Source organism: Dermacentor albipictus, chromosome 2 (genome assembly GCF_038994185.2).
Source record: "Dermacentor albipictus isolate Rhodes 1998 colony chromosome 2, USDA_Dalb.pri_finalv2, whole genome shotgun sequence".
Lineage (NCBI taxonomy): Eukaryota > Metazoa > Arthropoda > Arachnida > Ixodida > Ixodidae > Dermacentor > Dermacentor albipictus.
Window position 1 is genome coordinate 32,941,012 of NC_091822.1, and position 17,235 is coordinate 32,958,246.

The window sequence follows — 17,235 nt, forward strand, 5'->3', positions numbered from 1 at the left end:
TCAGCAGACTGACTTTTCATTTCCCGGTGCTATAATTTTCGTATGTAAACACCAAATATTTATTTTGATGCAGCCGCATGGTTCAAAAACACGTTAGTTTCAAATCCTTCAATAAACGGTCAGCATCTGCATTGTGTCTCTACTCACGTGTGCGTTGATTCATTTTTATCAGGTTAATTTTCATTGAAGAACAATTTGTGCAGAAGCTCGAGATGACAAGCAGCGCACACGCGCTAGGCCGAATCGGAACAGCACAGGAGGTCGCTCGCTGCATCGCTTTCCTGGCTTCCGAGGACGCCTCGTTCATCACTGGGATCACGATGCTCGTGGACGGGGGCCTGACACTCATGTCCAGCCTCACGGGTGCGAACCCTTGGCACAAGGAATAGCGGACTGCACGAGAACAAAGCAACTGGTTCCTGCGACTTCTCCAAGTTTCGAGGATTAGCAACAGACAGCACAGTAAACTAGTGCTATAGTCCAGAACGAAATAAGACTGAGTTTTCTCACAGAGTGTTTCCTTCTTCAATTACACACGAAACATTTTAACCCCCTTTAAGGGTGTAAATCAGTTTGTCGCCAGACGGAGACCCTAAGGATGTTTTTGCATACACCCTACAGTTGAAGTGCAATTATAGCGCCCTAGACGAAAGGTGCCCAGCGAAATAAACTTAGTGGGCAGGAGTGCTAGTGCACATTAGCACCCATCCACGTGGGTGTGGCATGGGTACGTATACACTCGTTTATTTCTACTGAGCAATGAAGACAGGCTCGGCAGTCCACGCCTTCAGTTACTGCTATGTAGAGCGATCCACGCGTAACTCTCGTGTGTGCCAGAAGGTTCATGTCCATCTACCAATCCCGCCGTTCAAAAGCTAGCCTTGAAGCTTCGATAGGCATACACAACATTTATACGTGTGGATGACATTAAATATTAGTAATTCAAGGTGCATACTGCAAAACCTGTCTTCGCTGCACAAATGCAACCTTGCAAATTCGACAATTTTGAGCATGTATGTTAGCAGCGATGGCTAACACGTTTTACAGATATATAGCAAGGAACACAGGTCGGCAAAAAATGTGCTGCATTTTCAAGGAAAATGTTAATATATTTCTTGCACGCTACAATAGAGAGTGCAAAATATGCCTAAATCACAGGAAACCTAAACATACGCAATCACCAAACACATTTGTATGCACAACATTTAGATTTCCCACAGAAATATTTAAAATACATGTATTGATCAAGTCTGTCCCGATTCGAAGAAAAACTTTAAAGCAACACTGAAAGAGCCTCTGTTGGCCTGGAAGTGCTTTGTGCCACTTAAATAAATATATTATCAGTATTAAACTACAATATGCCTTGAAAAAAATAAGGCATATTGCAGAGCTCAATTAGGAAGTACATGAAAGGCAGAGCAAGCACGCGACAAGAAACACACCTGTTATTTTGTACATCAATATCATGGCAAAACATTATGAACAGTTTATTTGGAAGTCGATGTAGGCTTACTGGCCAACATGTTTGATAGACTCAAACAATAATTTGGAGGCATAAATTTGCTTTAAAGAAGCCGTAAGACTGGGGCGCTATTGCACATTTTCGCTTTTGAACATTTCTGTTCTTTTGAAGAAGTTCTGTTGTGTGTTGAACATTTGAACATTTCGCTTTCTTCACTGGGCTAAAATTGCTGTGTAGCAGATTGTCTTATTACTATTCCGTTTATTTTTAAATTCTTGTTTTGTAACTGAAGACACTGATCTTTTGTACATGTCTTCCGAAAATTGATTCTTGTCTTATAATAAAGCAAGAGACTTAAATATTCCACATTTTATACTATTTGGCTGTAAAGGTCTTTATCTATGGGGCCATATATAACACACCACTATTAATCAAAAATTCAATTATGGGGTTTTACTTGCTAGAAGCACTTTCGGATTATGAGGCACGCCGTTGTGGAGAACGGAAATTTCAACCACCTGGGCTTCAACGTGCACCTAAATCTAAGCACACGGGTGTTTTCAATTCAATTTTTTTCAATTCAACTCAATTCTTTATTCAGCATCATCATCATGAGGATGTTGGGTGCGTCGACAAAAAGCCAGAAGAAATCTTGACAGAGGTTGACGCACCCTACAATGACTTGACAATACTATCAGAGTGTATCATATAGCATGTGTAAAGCATTCGCAATAGTAACATTGACACAAATGAAACGGTATTTGAACACTACAGGCAAAACAAAAGCAACCAAAAAGCACTATGACAAAAGTTTCAGCAGTACATAAATTTACATCAATTCAGAGCATGTTATTCGACGTCTGTGGAAGAATGTAACTAAGCATTTGGCGACCATAATTCGTTCGGGTTTTAAGCACAAACCACGTGAAGCCAGTGCGGGTAGCATACTTGAGTTACTTGGATTTCAAAATTGCCAGGTCTAACACAAATGTATTATTCTGTTTTATACTTGTTTTATACCGCCTTAATAGTAAATTTTCATGCAGTTGGGGAAGGGGGGTGACCCCAAGTGACGCAAAGATTGGTGCGGTATGTTCAAATCTCGAAGCATTAACAATATTTCGAACGATTCTCTTCTGAAGCACGTGCAGCCGTCTGATATTGGTTAATGACGTAGTGCCCCGGACCAAGATACAGTAATTAATGACTGAAGAAAACAGTGCTTTGTACAGCATTTGCTTAACATGCTTCGGTAGGAAATATCGCAGTCGGGACACGATACCAACAAACTTTGACAACTTACCCATGACCATAGTTAGTACAGCACTGCACATTCTGAATCAGTTTAACTTTTCGCACTCCGTCGATTTCGTGATTTTCGACGGATCTTTTTGCGAAGTAATGTGCGTATGTTATAGCGAAAAGAGGCGTGGCTGTCCCCTTCTGCAAAGTTCGAAAAAAGGAATGCCGCGCATGGCTACGTCGCACAAGCATCACTATTTTGTAATCAAATGACTCCCAGCAAGTTCACGAATTAAGTTATATCACCGGCCTTGTCGTCCAATGGCGTTGAGCGCTGATAATTAACCGACATTGACGTGCACCTGTTCACTAGTGAGCTTTTGTTTGGAGTACGAATCGTTTTATTCCACTAAAGTCTATTGCTGAAGGTCCGCCGCATGTCCAACTTGTGGACCCAGCTTTTGCAACCAGTTTCCATGAGTTTCGATAACGCTTCTCTCGCAAAATCCCAGCAAGGAGCCCTGCTAGTGTCGTTAGGCAGTTATTGGAAGTCGCTCCCATGACATCTTCACGCGAGGCTGCGTCGCGAGAAACGCGTCCTGCTCGAACCAATGCTACACCCGCACTTGAAATTAGTGATGATGACTCGAGCTGTAATTCCGAAGATGGCAGTAAAGTAGATGCAAGTTCTGATGGCGACGATGTTTTGAGTCAGCATGGGACATCCGCAGCTGTTGACCGGCAAGTTTACTTGGCGGCCTTGAGCCGTCTCCTTCCTTGTGCACACTTATCCACCGATCTTTTTTCACGACCTGAAAGCTCTGCTGGTTATCGCATACTTTGCTTCATTATGATGTGCTTCCATCGGCAGCAAAGAAACTTATGGTCACACCAAGAAAGCCGCCGGTAGCACATCTCGGCCCAGCACTACGGATCAGTGCAAGATAGTGTACAACGGCGGGGGATTTCTTTCCACTGTTCTTCTCTGCAGAGGTGATAAAGACAATGTGCCAAAAGTGCAAACAGATATGCGTGGATGCATAGTCTTGTAGTTGAGCAGTTACGGGGAAAGCGATCGGTCCTGGAAGAGGCGCATTACTCTATACGAACTGGTGAAATACTTTCCGTGGACGTCTCATCGGATCGTCACCAAAAGATGACAAAAAGGTGAAACTGCAAAATATGCTATGAGCACCACAAAGTTCAACCAAAACCATACGTTTTGTGGGAAGATTGTGAATTGCACCTATGCTTCACAAAATACAGGAACTGATTCACCGCATTACATGAGCGATGAACTAGTCTTAGTTTCCTTTTTGTATCCGAGGAATGGCGGTGTAGTGAGCATTTAGGTTTTACACCCTATTCTTGGGTTACTTATCTTTGAAATTTATAATATGATTTTTCTTTATTTTATATTGTTTTATAGCTATGTTTTATTCTTGTTTTTTTAAACTGGCAGCATAAATGGCACTTTCTAGAATTTTTATATTTTACCTATTATTCTATTTTTTTCGCAACGTTTGTTTTTGGAAAGACCATTTCATTGTGCACAATATGCTATGCTGTAATGCGTGCTGGTATAATATTTGTAATAGTAAATAATTTTTTGCTATTAACCTATAAGAAACTACTATTTTCTCGCAGTAACGAAAGAGTTAACACATACCCATACAACAACACACATACACATAGCTTTACCACATGAGTGGCTTCCCACGCTTGACACACTTGCACTTTTTTACGTTTTGATGCTCCTACTCCTAAGGCACAAAAACGCCTTTGTGTGATGAACCGCAAACTTCGGAACGTACATTTCCAGCTTACTAACTTTCTCGAGAGCCAGGGCATGTCTTCGAGCTTCCATCGTACCCCAACTACAATTACAAATTCCAATAAAGCTATAGGCGACAATTCTCGAAGGACATGCAAACTACGGAGAGACACCTAAAGCTTGCGTATGATACCTCTTAAGAGGAAGGTTTAGCTCAGGCCATCTCCGATGCGGCATATTCAAATACATGTAAAACGCAAAAACGTTTTTCTGAGATAGGCCCTCGACCAATTTTAATGAAATTTCTTGCATTTGAAAGAGAAAGTTAAATTCTAGTGACTTTTCGCCGCAGAATTTCGATTTAGGGTTCGTATATTGTTTTAAAGATTTTCAGATATTTGACAGTTTGTGAAAAAATAGCAGCACGGTATTTACACATTCATAGCTCTGTATCAAGAACAGATATCGTGGTTCTGTAAAAAGCATCCATTAGATCGTTCAAAGCGAAAAAAATCAATATGTTATTTTACATCTTACGTGGATTTCTTACGTTGTTTACAAGGGTTCTGCAAAAGCTGCAGTTAGATATTAATAAATTTTTTTATATTCATGTGTAACATATCAATTTTGTCCGCTTTAAATGTGCTATTAGAAGCAATTCACAGAATTGTATTACGATTTCTCGTTGTTTTGTTGCAGAGTTGTAAATTTGATGGTTACGTTTTCTGAAAATTTTCGATTTTTACCAATTCCTTATAAAAAATTGCCGACCTAAGTCAAAAGTTTGACACCAACATTCACTATAGGTTAAGTTTTTTTTTTTAAACGCAGCAAACCTCCTGAAATTTGGTGCAGTGTTTGCCGAGAAAAACGAATCCTTCTTTTACATACATTTAGACAGGAGCACCCGATCTAAAGCTTCATCTTAAGCACAACACTTCATACCTTCAAATTCATTAAAGCCCCTGAAGGCAATTGGTACATAATCGGGACATCTCGAATAGCCTACCATTCTGAATTTCATCGGTTGTGGGTTAATGTGGGCTAATGGGGAACCCACGTCTTTAAGATCAAAATTACTGTAATCACACAACTCACTACCAGATTTCTTATTTGTTTATGTGTGCTGCTGATGTAACGTATATTTCACAGTAACAATCAAGAATCTGGACTCATCAGGGCAGAGGAGAGAAAAATGAGGAAGTTTACACTTGCTGCCTTCCAACTCGTCCTCCCGAGAAACGGCACCTCATATTGCAGTTGTACAAGGTGGCTCGAAACCTAACGCGGCTATCAGGGCGGGGACACCCGCTGCACCAATTTTGACGAGTGTTATTGCGAGTAAAACTATACCGACCATATGCAAGACCTAGAAGAAGACGACGATTATGAACGCACATGTGCGAGCACGCCGGCTCCCGTTTGTGCAAACGTTTTGGATGAGATTTTTTGCCTCAACCCACAGGAACTGGGCATCAATTTACTCTGCTCCAAGGAACAAGCGGCTACCAAAATCTTACCGGCGGGTGGATTTTTCGGACTTTCGCGAGACTTTCCCACCGCCCGCCACGTTGGCGCGCACCTACACCTAACGTGCCAAACCATACGGGCCGGTCGGGCAGGCGGCAAGCCTAGGCCCAATGCATCGTCCAGTTAGAAAATGGCCTCCAACCCCAATACCTCGGTTGTAGAAGGCATGGAAATCAATTCGGAGGAAGCGGAGTGCTCAGGCTCGATCGAAGACTTCAGCTAGAAGAAGCAACTTGTCGAGCGGTGTGATTCTAATGCGACCACGTCAGCGAAAGGAAGCAGTAATGGCAGCGCCTGCACTGCCGCACACTGAATGTATTGAGATGAGTCGTGGAAGCTTCCAGAATCGCGAACCTTCCTAGCGATCCTTTAAGACCATTATACGGCCTCGTAGAGCATTGGATGTTCAGAAGACGGATCTTGTTGTCCTCAAGCATGCGCTTGCCAAGGCGGCTTCCCTAACAGCGGAGCACATGTTCGACGACTTGTTGTGCACGAACCCCTTCCAGAACAATCTCTTGGTTGCCACACCATACGAGGCGAACGCGCACGCCTACGCCAAGGTTCAACAGATTTGTATGGCAGATACTGTCATAGAAGTGGTGGCGTACGTGGCTGCGTCGACCGACAAATCTAAAGGAGTGATTCGTGGAATCAACCGTTGATATCCCTGACGCAGCACTGATGGAGATAATCGTCAACTGGAGAAACCTCGGCGCTCTGGGCGGTCGAAGAATCAAGAAGGCACCAACAGTGATCGTGTCGTTCGACGGGCACAGGGTCCCCTCAAACATCGTGTTTGATGGGGTAGAACCAAAATCTTAAGGCGCAGTCGTAACCAGGTAGCACGTGAACTCGCAGAGGCTTTTTACATTGATAAGTCAGGTAATAAATGCGTAAGCGATTCTAGTATCAATTTGTATAAAAAAGTGAAAACGTTCTTAGCATGTGCGCTTAGGCAATGATTGACTAAAGATAGGTATATATACATGTATGTTCATGGTTATATTGCGCTCAGTTTTACAAAGACGATATTAAGAAAGGACAGGACGTGGACGGACGTAGCGCAAACTACCAACTGTTTAATAATGTTAAATAACGCGCTTATATACAAGGAGATATGGCGCGAGGGGGGGGGGGGTATAAAAGATATGACAAGTTCACGGAATGTGATCATAGTTCGGGTCAGGCATACATGGTTCACTGGCACCCGTTCGCCCTGGCAAACTCAACCTCAGCTTTGATAAGCGCGATGGACGGAGTGCTTACACACATTTCTTTTTCTTTTGCTATCGCAAGCGCCTCCCATATTTCTCGCTCCGTTTTTGTTTTTGATTTGCCAATGACTGTGGCGCTTTCTAGAAGCGGAGAGCATTTGCATTGTTTGCAATGTGCAGCCAGGTTGCTGGGTGCTGTCAGAAGCTGGCACGTGTATTTGTGCTCCCGTAACCTATCATTTAGACAGCGTCCAGTTTGTCCGATATATACTTTCCCGCAATCTAGTGGGATTTGGTAAACAACTGAAGTTGCACATTCCACGTACTTTGTCACGTGCTTAGTTTGACAGATCGTAGCACCAGTGTTTGCCTCTATGGATCCTGCATTCACCCTCTTGCACATGCATTTTAGTTTTTGTGGAGCGGAGAACAGAACTTGAACGTCATGGCGTTGGGCTGTCTTTTTTATCCTATGTGACAAGCCATGAATGTAAGGCAACACCACGCGTTTTTTCAATTTTTCTTTTTCCTGTGTTTTCTGCCTTTTCCTGCTGGTTCTGATTTCGGGCAACAAGTTTTCACAGATTTGCACCACCATGCTGTTTGGGTACCCGCTGTTTCGTAAGCGGCTTACTTGCAAATCGATGCTCTCCCTCACCGCATGGTGGCATGATTTTTCAATTGCTTGACTGATGCAAGCCTTGGCGATGCCTCTTTTAATAATTTTAGAATGGCATGAGTCATACCTCAGGATTTCTTTTTCTCCTCTAGTTTTGTAGCACCAGCAGATGTGGGAGCCTCTGAGCCTAATATTTATGTCAAGGTACTGCAAACGACCTTCGGTAGGAGTCTCGTACGTGAACTCTAAACCTTCATGCGCTTTTTTGAACATGCTGACGACAGTTTCAACGCTAAAAGGATCGGTTTGGTCTTCTTTCATGCCACCATGCGGTGAGGGAGAGCATCGATTTGCAAGTAAGCCGCTTACGAAACAGCGGGTACCCAAACAGCATGATGGTGCAAATCTGTGAAAACTTGTTGCCCGAAATCAGAACCAGCAGGAAAAGGCAGAAAACACAGGAAAAAGAAAAATTGAAAAAACGCGTGGTGTTGCCTTACATTCATGGCTTGTCACATAGGATAAAAAAGACAGCCCAACGCCATGACGTTCAAGTTCTGTTCTCCGCTCCACAAAAACTAAAAGGCATGTGCAAGAGCGTGAATGCAGGATCCATAGAGGCAAACACTGGTGCTACGATCTGTCAAACTAAGCACGTGACAAAGTACGTGGAATGTGCAACTTCAGTTGTTTACCAAATCCCACTAGATTGCGGGAAAGTATATATCGGACAAACTGGACGCTGTCTAAATGATAGGTTACGGGAGCACAAATACACGTGCCAGCTTCTGACAGCACCCAGCAACCTGGCTGCACATTGCAAACAATGCAAATGCTCTCCGCTTCTAGAAAGCGCCACAGTCATTGGCAAATCAAAAACAAAAACGGAGCGAGAAATATGGGATGCGCTTGCGATAGCAAAAGAAAAAGAAATGTGTGTAAGCACTCCGTCCATCGCGCTTATCAAAGCTGAGGTTGAGTTTGCCAGGGCGAACGGGTGCCAGTGAACCATGTATGCCTGACCCGAACTATGATCACATTCCGTGAACTTGTCATATCTTTTATACCCCCCCCCCCCCCTCGCGCCATATCTCCTTGTATATAAGCGCGTTATTTAACATTATTAAACAGTTGGTCGTTTGCGCTACGTCCGTCCACGTCCTGTCCTTTCTTAATATCGTCTTTGTAAAACTGAGCGCAATATAACCATGAACGTTCACCAACTAGCCCCCTTCATTGCTTTACTACATGTATGTTCTTTCTGAATCAAATCAGTCGCCAGTTTGCGCCCGTCCATGTCCTTACTTGTCCGTGTCTGTTTTAGCGCAATTCCCTTCTTTAAGTATGTACGACCGACTCGCCCAACAACGTGCTCTCCTGAATTACGTTTCTTCTGCAGTGGGCCCTTTTTTGTGTTTCCCCGTCAAACTGTAATATACCTACTTTGATAAGCTCCATTGTGTCTGCGACCTGCCATGCCCGTTTTTTCGGCTATTGCCTCAAAAAGAATTTAGTGCCGATAGAATTCACAGGTCTTTTTGGCCACGTGTTACCATCTGTTGGTTATTTAAAGCGCCTCTGCAAAATTTTGAGATCGGAGCTATGGCACCAAATCAGACTTTTAAATCACTGGCTGCGTTTGCTCGCCTTTAGCACAGACTCCGAGTGGATAGGTGAAGCCAGGTTACGGTCCTATCGGCGACAGACTTCCCAAGCGGTCGAATTTTGGTGGGGGTGCCTTTTGCTGAGGCTTCCTAAAGGCAGGCCTAGAGAAAAAAAAACATCTTGGCTGTGCGATTTCTCTGCTGGCCGACACGGTACTTCCACCCAAGATAGCCGATGTGCTAAAGAAAGGACCTAAGTTCAGCATGGAGCCTAATGTGCTAGCGCACGAGTTGCTGTCGTTGAATCGACAAGTGCGCGCAAAACTGGTGAAGAGGACCGTGAAAGGTGACTTCTTGATGGGGTCGAGTGCCTTCTGCGTACGGCCACCAAGCATCAAGTGTCTGCGTGCCTAAGACAGTCAACTGTGGAAAGGGACACCGAAGAAGTCGTCTCTTTCTTCAAAGAACATCAGCTGATGCTTCTACAGGCGGACAAGGAGGGAGGATTTGCCGTGCTACCAAAAGGGACGTTTCACGGAAGCCATCGGAAGGAACTTTGTCACCAGAAACGTGAAGACTTCCAAGGTAAAGGCTCAAGCCATAGAAATATGCAAGGACTTGGCTTTAGATAGACTTTCAAGAGCTGTTTTTAGGGTAGCCAACCGGACGTTATTCAGGTTAACCTCCCTGCCTTCTTCTTTTCTCTTTCCTCCTCCAAGAGCTGTTAACAACTGCAAGCGCAATAGCCTAGAACTGTTTTTTACCGTGAAGACGCACAAAGATGACAAGCCGTTCCGGTGTATTGTGAGTGAAAGGGATACGTAGCAACGAGAGATTAGCCCTTTTCTCCAAAAGTGTTTAAGGAATTTAGTTATACAAGACCCTTTTTTTGCGAAGAATTCAGGTGATGTGGTTTCTTTCCTACAGGGTTCCTCATCTTTAGGTTACGCTGTCTTTTTTGACATAGAAAACCTGTTTTTTTTTTCGATACCGCATGATGACCTATTTTGTGCAGTTAGGTCTTGCATCGACGAAAATGGTGTAGTAGATATTCAGAATACTAGCGGCCTAACAGTGGACAATTTCATGAAGCTCCTAGAATTTTATCTTGAGTCCACTTTTGCAACTTTTGACAACTATTTTCATGTTCAACGTCAGGGCATTTGCATCGGGTCTTGTGTGGCACCGGTACTGGCTAACATTTTCCTGGCCAGCATTGATCGTGATCTGATGTGTTATTTGGACAAGATAGTTCTGAGAGCTTTTAGATACGTGGACGATTATTTGGTGATTTTTAAGAAGCAACCCGGTTTGACGCACACGGTTACCGTGCAAGAAACCTTATCTGTATTTAAACGACATGGGCGAGGTCTAACCTTCACCCATTAATTACCTGAACAAGATAGATTGCAGTTTTTAGATATTAACATCACTTTAACACCAGATCACACGTGTTGGATGTACTCACCACGAGCCCGGGAAGACCTGTTGCCTTTTGAGTCCGCTCATTCTAAGACGGTAAAACGCGCCATTGTTATGCTGTGCCTGAAGGCAGCCCTGCAGAAATCATGTGTTCACCTGGTAAAGGACAGCCTGAACAATCAGATTGGCAGGTTACAGAAGGCTCGTTTTCCCGTTTCCGTCGTGGCTGCTGCGGCAGAGAAGCTTCTGCAAAGCTTGAAACCTAGAACACCTCAAGAAGGTGGCGGTCAACCGAAGGCCAGACCGGCGGTTCTCCCGTATATTCATAGGGTCTCCCACAACCTAAAGAATGTAGCCAATCGCTACGGTGTGCCGGTGGTATTTTCTGCCCCGCGCAAGTTGGCCTCTTTGCACCCCCGGATTGTCTCCGGCGAGGAATGCGTGCGAGATTGCACAAAACGTCACGCCACCCAGTTTGTCAGGTGTTCGGTCGGGGCTGTGTATGAAATTCCCCTGACATGTGGAAAAGTTTACATTGGCCAGACGGGCCGTTGTATAAATGAACGACTAATGGAACATAAGCTTTTTATGGTTAACGAAATATGATCAAATTTGCCCTTACATTGCGGCGCATGCCATTTGGCTACGCCTGATAAAGCATGCCAGCCTTTGCTGGCTAGAACCAAAATCTTAAGGCGCAGTCGTAACCAGGTAGCACGTGAACTCGCAGAGGCTTTTTACATTGATAAGTCAGCTGATAAATGCGTAAGGTATTCTAGTATCAATTTGTATAAGAAAGAGAAAACGTACTTGGCATGTGCGCTTAGGCAATGATTGAATAAAAAATTTAGGTATATATATATGTATGTTCTTTCTAAATAAAATCAGTCGCGAGTTTGCGCCCGTCCATGTCCTTACTCATCCGTGTCTTTTTTAGCGCAATTCCCTTCTTTAAGTTCGCTACCCTTGTTCCTTTTATCGCGGGCTAGTAGACGTTGCTTATGTGTGTGGAGATAGGGCCGCAGGGCCGACATTTGCCCGAAGGGTCAAAGTCAGAAAAAATGACGCGTATGTGGCCTGTTCACACCATCAGAGGATCATCAATGTTATCCCACGTGCGCCACCTGTTGTGGGGCACACCAAACGGCAGACAGCAAGTGCAAACAGCGCTTCCGTGTGCTATACATTGTTCGCCAAAGACGGCACTGCCGCAGGCGCGCACAACATGCGCAGCTGGCGGGACGACCACGTGGCTTCGGCGCCGCTAGCGGCGGAGAAGCAATGGTGGAAGAGAAACCCTTCTCCTCCCCCCACCGCAACATATCGGCCTCGAGAGGGCGCTCCCGTTCCAGAGGGCGCGACAATAGCAGCAGACGCTCCCGATCGAGATGACGATGGGGCTCCAGGGTCCGCATACTGGAACCAATGTCCTGGGCGGACAAGGCCACGATGAATCGGCGGAGAGCTAAGCAGGGAATCTCGCCCGAGCATAAAAGAGAGCAATCTGAGATGTTCATGCTTCAGAAATAAAATGCAGATCTTAAAGAGGCACTACAAACGCTCAGGTCTGAGTTTGAACTCTTCCGTAACTCACGTGAACCCCGCCAAGTAGCCTTACCCCTCGTGGTTCAAGCAGAAGCGTCGAATAAGCGCAAAGCTATTCCCCCTCTCCCCGCGACCACGGAAAGAGAGCCCATGCAAATGACTAGTATGCCGCTAAGTACCCTAAGCCAGAGCGAAACATACACGCTAATTGAGGAATCGCTCACGCAGATGAGAGAGGCCTTTGCCATTCAATCTAACACTGTCGAGCATATGCAGGGTAACATCTTCCACCTAACACATAGAGTTGGCATCCTCGAGTCTAAAATGAAAAATGGTAAATTCCAGCAAAATAATGACTATCACCACTGGCACCATTGCAAACGCCAAGAAAGTACAGCAGGATCCCGATAACACGAGTTCCCTGCAGGCTACATTAGTTCAACAGAAATCGAAATGGCGGGACAAACCGGAAACATAATTATCTGGCAGTGGAATTTCGCCACCTTCTCAAAGCGCAAGGCTGCTCTATTGCAGCTCATCAAAGTACAAGCGTCAATGCCGCACTGCTGCTCTTGCAAGGAACACTTTAGTGACCAGGTAATTTTGTCAGGCTACAGTTCGGTTAGCCAAAAAGGAGAAAATGGCAGAGGTATCGCCACATTCATCAGGAAAGACACCTCTTTTCAGGAGCACGAAGTCAAAATTTGTAAACCGGATAAGAAATCGGGTCTCGAGGCACGGGTAATTGAAATTATCCGCCATGGAAAAATCTGACGTAAGATTTTCATTGTCAACTTGTACAACTCTCCTTCGGCTTATGAGGATAATCTCCGCTCACTACTAAATGGGGTCGCAACCACTGCGAAATCGCAGCCCTTGATAGTCGCAAGAAATTTCAACGCTCCCCATCCGGCTTGCGGTTATGTAACATGAACAAAGAAAAGCGCCAACCTAGTTCCAGCGAGTACAGGTCTGAACCTAACGCTGGTCGCGGACCCCCGTTTCCCCACGAGGCTCCAGGGACACGACGCCTGATCTCAGTTTCACTAGAAATGCGGTGGCCATGGAAGTGGTCCAACTTACAGGAGAACTTAGGGAGCGACCACTCCATGATAGAACACAACTGATAGAACTGATAGAACAGCAGCTTCTCTTGAAACCTATAAATACACAGATTGGGACCTCTTTAGGAAAATAAGATGTGAGGATAAGGCAGTATACGACACCATCCGTGAACTGGTTATACAGTTCCAGATGGGTGTCGAGAAGGCCACCAAGGAAATAGTTACAGATTCTCATACCCCAGGGATGGACGCAAGATTAGCGCACCTCCTGGAAGCCAAACGCTCTCTCCTCGGGAGATGGAAAACGCAAAAACTCAATTGCAGGCTACGGAAAATCATCGCGGAGCTCAATAAACACATTGAGGAGCATTGCTCCGAACTTGAGGGAGGAGTGCCAGAGAGAATCTTTTGCGCTTGAGGTGCTATCATTCCTATTGCGCCGCGTGCAGATCATCTGGGCCCCTGGTCAATCGGGTCTGGCTGGAAACGAAGCCGCCCACGATGCCGCCCGAGCTCTCGCGCACCGGGCGCATCATCCTTCTCCTGCGTCTTGCGATCCCGACCAGCCCTCTGTTCTGCATCGCGGTCATGCGCGGGACCGAATGGTCACGTTCAGAGAAATTCTCCTGCACTACCGCAGAGAGCGGTTACGCTACCCCCCAGCACACAATACACTGACTAAGTCTCAATCCACCACTTGGCGACTCCTTCAGACACGAACTTTTCCGAACCCCGTGCTTTACAACCGTATGTACCTCGATGCATACTCACCACTCTGCAAAGCGTGCAAAGCCCGCGCCGACCTCAATCATATTATCTGGCAATGCCGCAAAGCCTCACCCACCAACACCTCCCGCACTAACACACGCATCATTAGTACGGACAAGCAGTGAGAGACATTGCTGCTCAGCTTGGACACAGAGGAGCAGCTCTGGGCCGTCCGGATGGTCGAAGACGCCGCTAGAAAGCAAGGACTGGCCGCCGTCTGAGGAAGGGGAGTCTCCCGACCCCCGCCACCCCTTAACCCATCAAGTACACAATAAAGTTTTATCTGTCTGCTTCGAACTTAATGAGCAGCAATGGGGCCTGCTCGGCAGCGGATGGAAAAATACGGAAATGAGGCAAACGAACCCTCTTGAAACATCTCTTAGAGGATGGACAATCGAAATTTAATCATAGACTAGTCATAGACCAATCAATTATTAAGCGAAAAAATGAAAGGCACCTCAGAAGCCTCCATATTTTGGAAACTAGCCAACAAATAACTTCCAATTGGCCAAAGCTTAGGTTCTCCTCCTCTCAGTATGAGGGGGCGCCTGCTCCAGAGTTGGACGTGCCCTTCTCGGAAGCTGAGATCAGGGAAGTGCTGCAAAATTTAAACGGAAGGTATGCCTCTGGTCCCGACTGAGTTACAAACCGGCTCTTAAGAAATTTGGACGCCAAAATAACTCAAGCTTTAGTGAAGGAGATAAATGAGGTATGGGAGGAGGGCGTTGTACCGGAGAGTAGGAAGAAGGCCACAGTGGTCCTAATCCCCAAGCTAGGTAAATCACCCAGCTTGGAGAACCTCCGTCCTATCTCCCTTACGTCTTGCATTAGCGATGTAGCGGAACATGCAGTACATAACAGGATATCAAGACATATCGAGCGGAATGAACACTTCCCGTATAATATGGTTGGTTTCAGGCCCTCGCTTTCAACGCAGGATGTAATTCTCCTGATAATAATCGACTCTCAAAATAAAGATGCAAAAGATGAATACATCCTCGCACTGGATCTATTGAAGGCATTCGATTCAATTGCGCATGAATATATCCTTCAGGAGATATCGGCTTTGAACTGAGGAATTATATTCTTGTCCTTCGTTGCATCCTTACTCCAGAGCAGGACGGTGGCCATAAGGTTGAGGCAATCAGTCTCGAAATCTTTCACACTCGGAAGAAGGGGTACTCCCCAAGGGGCAGTTATCTCACCCCTTGTGTTTAATATAGCAATGCGCAAGTTGCCGGGAAGCCTTGCAGCAATTCTTTACGTAGGTCATGTATTATATGCTAAACATATAACAATCTGGTGTCCACGAGCATCGGAGGCAACGGTCGAGCAAGCTCTATAGGAGACTCTGGATGTTACAGTCTTTCTTGGAATGTACGGGACTGGCACTCTCGATCGGAAAGTCGGAACTCCTGCTGTACAGACAGGCTAGACGAGGTGCTAGGGGACTCACTCTACTCAATGAGGTGCCCATTAGCGTTCGTCCCATAGATGGGCACACCATCCCGAGAGCAGACTCTACCAAAACCTAGGGCTTTCAATAAACTCAAAGGGCTGCAACGCTAAGACTATAGCCCATTTCACCACGAAAGCTGAGAAAATCATTAGAATAATTATGAGAGTGTCCAAAAAGAACGGTGGTATAGGCGAGGATATACTCCTTAGGGCTCGTCATGCTTTTGTCATGAGCCATGTCATTTACTTAGTCGCTGCCCTCAATTGGACCAAAACGGAAATAGATAAATAAGACGCGGTTACGCACGAAAGTGTCGAAAGGGTGATCGACGTGCCAATAACGGCTAGAACAGAGAAACTCATGACATTGGCAGTACACAACACAACTTCGGAGTTAATAGAAGCATAAAGATCAGCACAAATTATTAGATAATCGAACTCCAAAGCTATCAAAAGGCTGCTGGATGCGGCAGGTCTCCGTCCTAGCTTCAATCAGCGAGATACCATGCAACTTGATATTCCCACAAGGAACTCCTTTATTGCAGACCATTTTCCAAGAAATGTCCACCGCCAACACAATAAAGGTCGGAGGTTAGCGAAGGCTGGAACTTTCTTAAAGAACAAATCCCGAACGCAGACCTTTCATGAGACGGTGCGATACGCCAGTGCCAAGTTTTCCGTAGCGATAGTCGATGACAGGGGAGAACTTCTCTCGGCAGCCTCGCTGAAGATCTCCTCGGTCTATGTGGCGGAACAAGCTGCTGTAGCTTTCGTATTACTTGGCATAAAACCCACTACGGTGTACACGGACTCCCGAGCAGCCATGAAAGCGTTCGCATCGGGATGGTTAGCCAAAGAAGCAGCCAGGATTCTAAACGGCAAACACCCCTCTCACATTGTTCACCACATAGTCTGGTTCCCAGATCCCATGGTACCAGATGTATTACCGGGTCACTTGAGCCCTAATGAGATAAACCACAACGGGATGGTGTCTCGGGTGAGGTCGGGAGAGCTCGTCCACAGTGTTCCTTTAGTTACTTTTTATAAAATCACAATTCATTGCAGAGGGAATAGGCAGAGTGTTTCTTTGCCCCATCGTAAGCTTAACAGGCCCCAAGCTAGCACGCTCCGCATGCTCCAGAAGGAGTCTTGACCCTCTAGAGGTTTTCTAAACAAGCTCGACCCGGACATTGATCCACAGTGCCTAGATTGTGACACTGAATTTGGCTCATTAGGTCCCATGCGCTGGCAGTGCCCTGTGTTACACAATTTTAACCGAGAAGAAAACTGGGCGAAGGTCATCACAGACCCGAAACAAGACGTCCAGCTCCTGGCTGTTCAGAGGATCTGTTCGGAGGCAAAATGTTGTGGAGCCGCTTCATGTTAAGCAGTTATTGGGCGCACAGGTGCGTGGTGCGACGGGGCGTGAATTCTGAGGCCTCCTGGGTAATCGTGGAGCCTGTCTGTGCCAGAAACGTTTGGAAAAGAATGCAGAGGTATAAAATTGACCGCATCGGTTTATTAAAGGAA

General features: G+C 45.6%; 1 protein-coding gene across 2 annotated transcripts in view; it reads left to right on the top strand.

Moving 5' to 3' along the window:
• Window positions 1-478, top strand: part of LOC135916613 (cyclohexanol dehydrogenase-like) — a 61,237-nt gene extending 60,759 nt beyond the window's left edge. For both annotated transcript variants that reach the window (XR_010568986.1, XM_065450042.1), the window contains one exon: window positions 204-478. Coding sequence is in view for 1 of the 2 variants with exons in the window: in XM_065450042.1 (XP_065306114.1) it covers window positions 204-389 (186 nt within the window). In the remaining variant the exon portion in view is untranslated. The remainder of the gene's footprint in view (window positions 1-203) is intronic.
• Window positions 479-17,235: the final 16,757 nt, after the last annotated feature.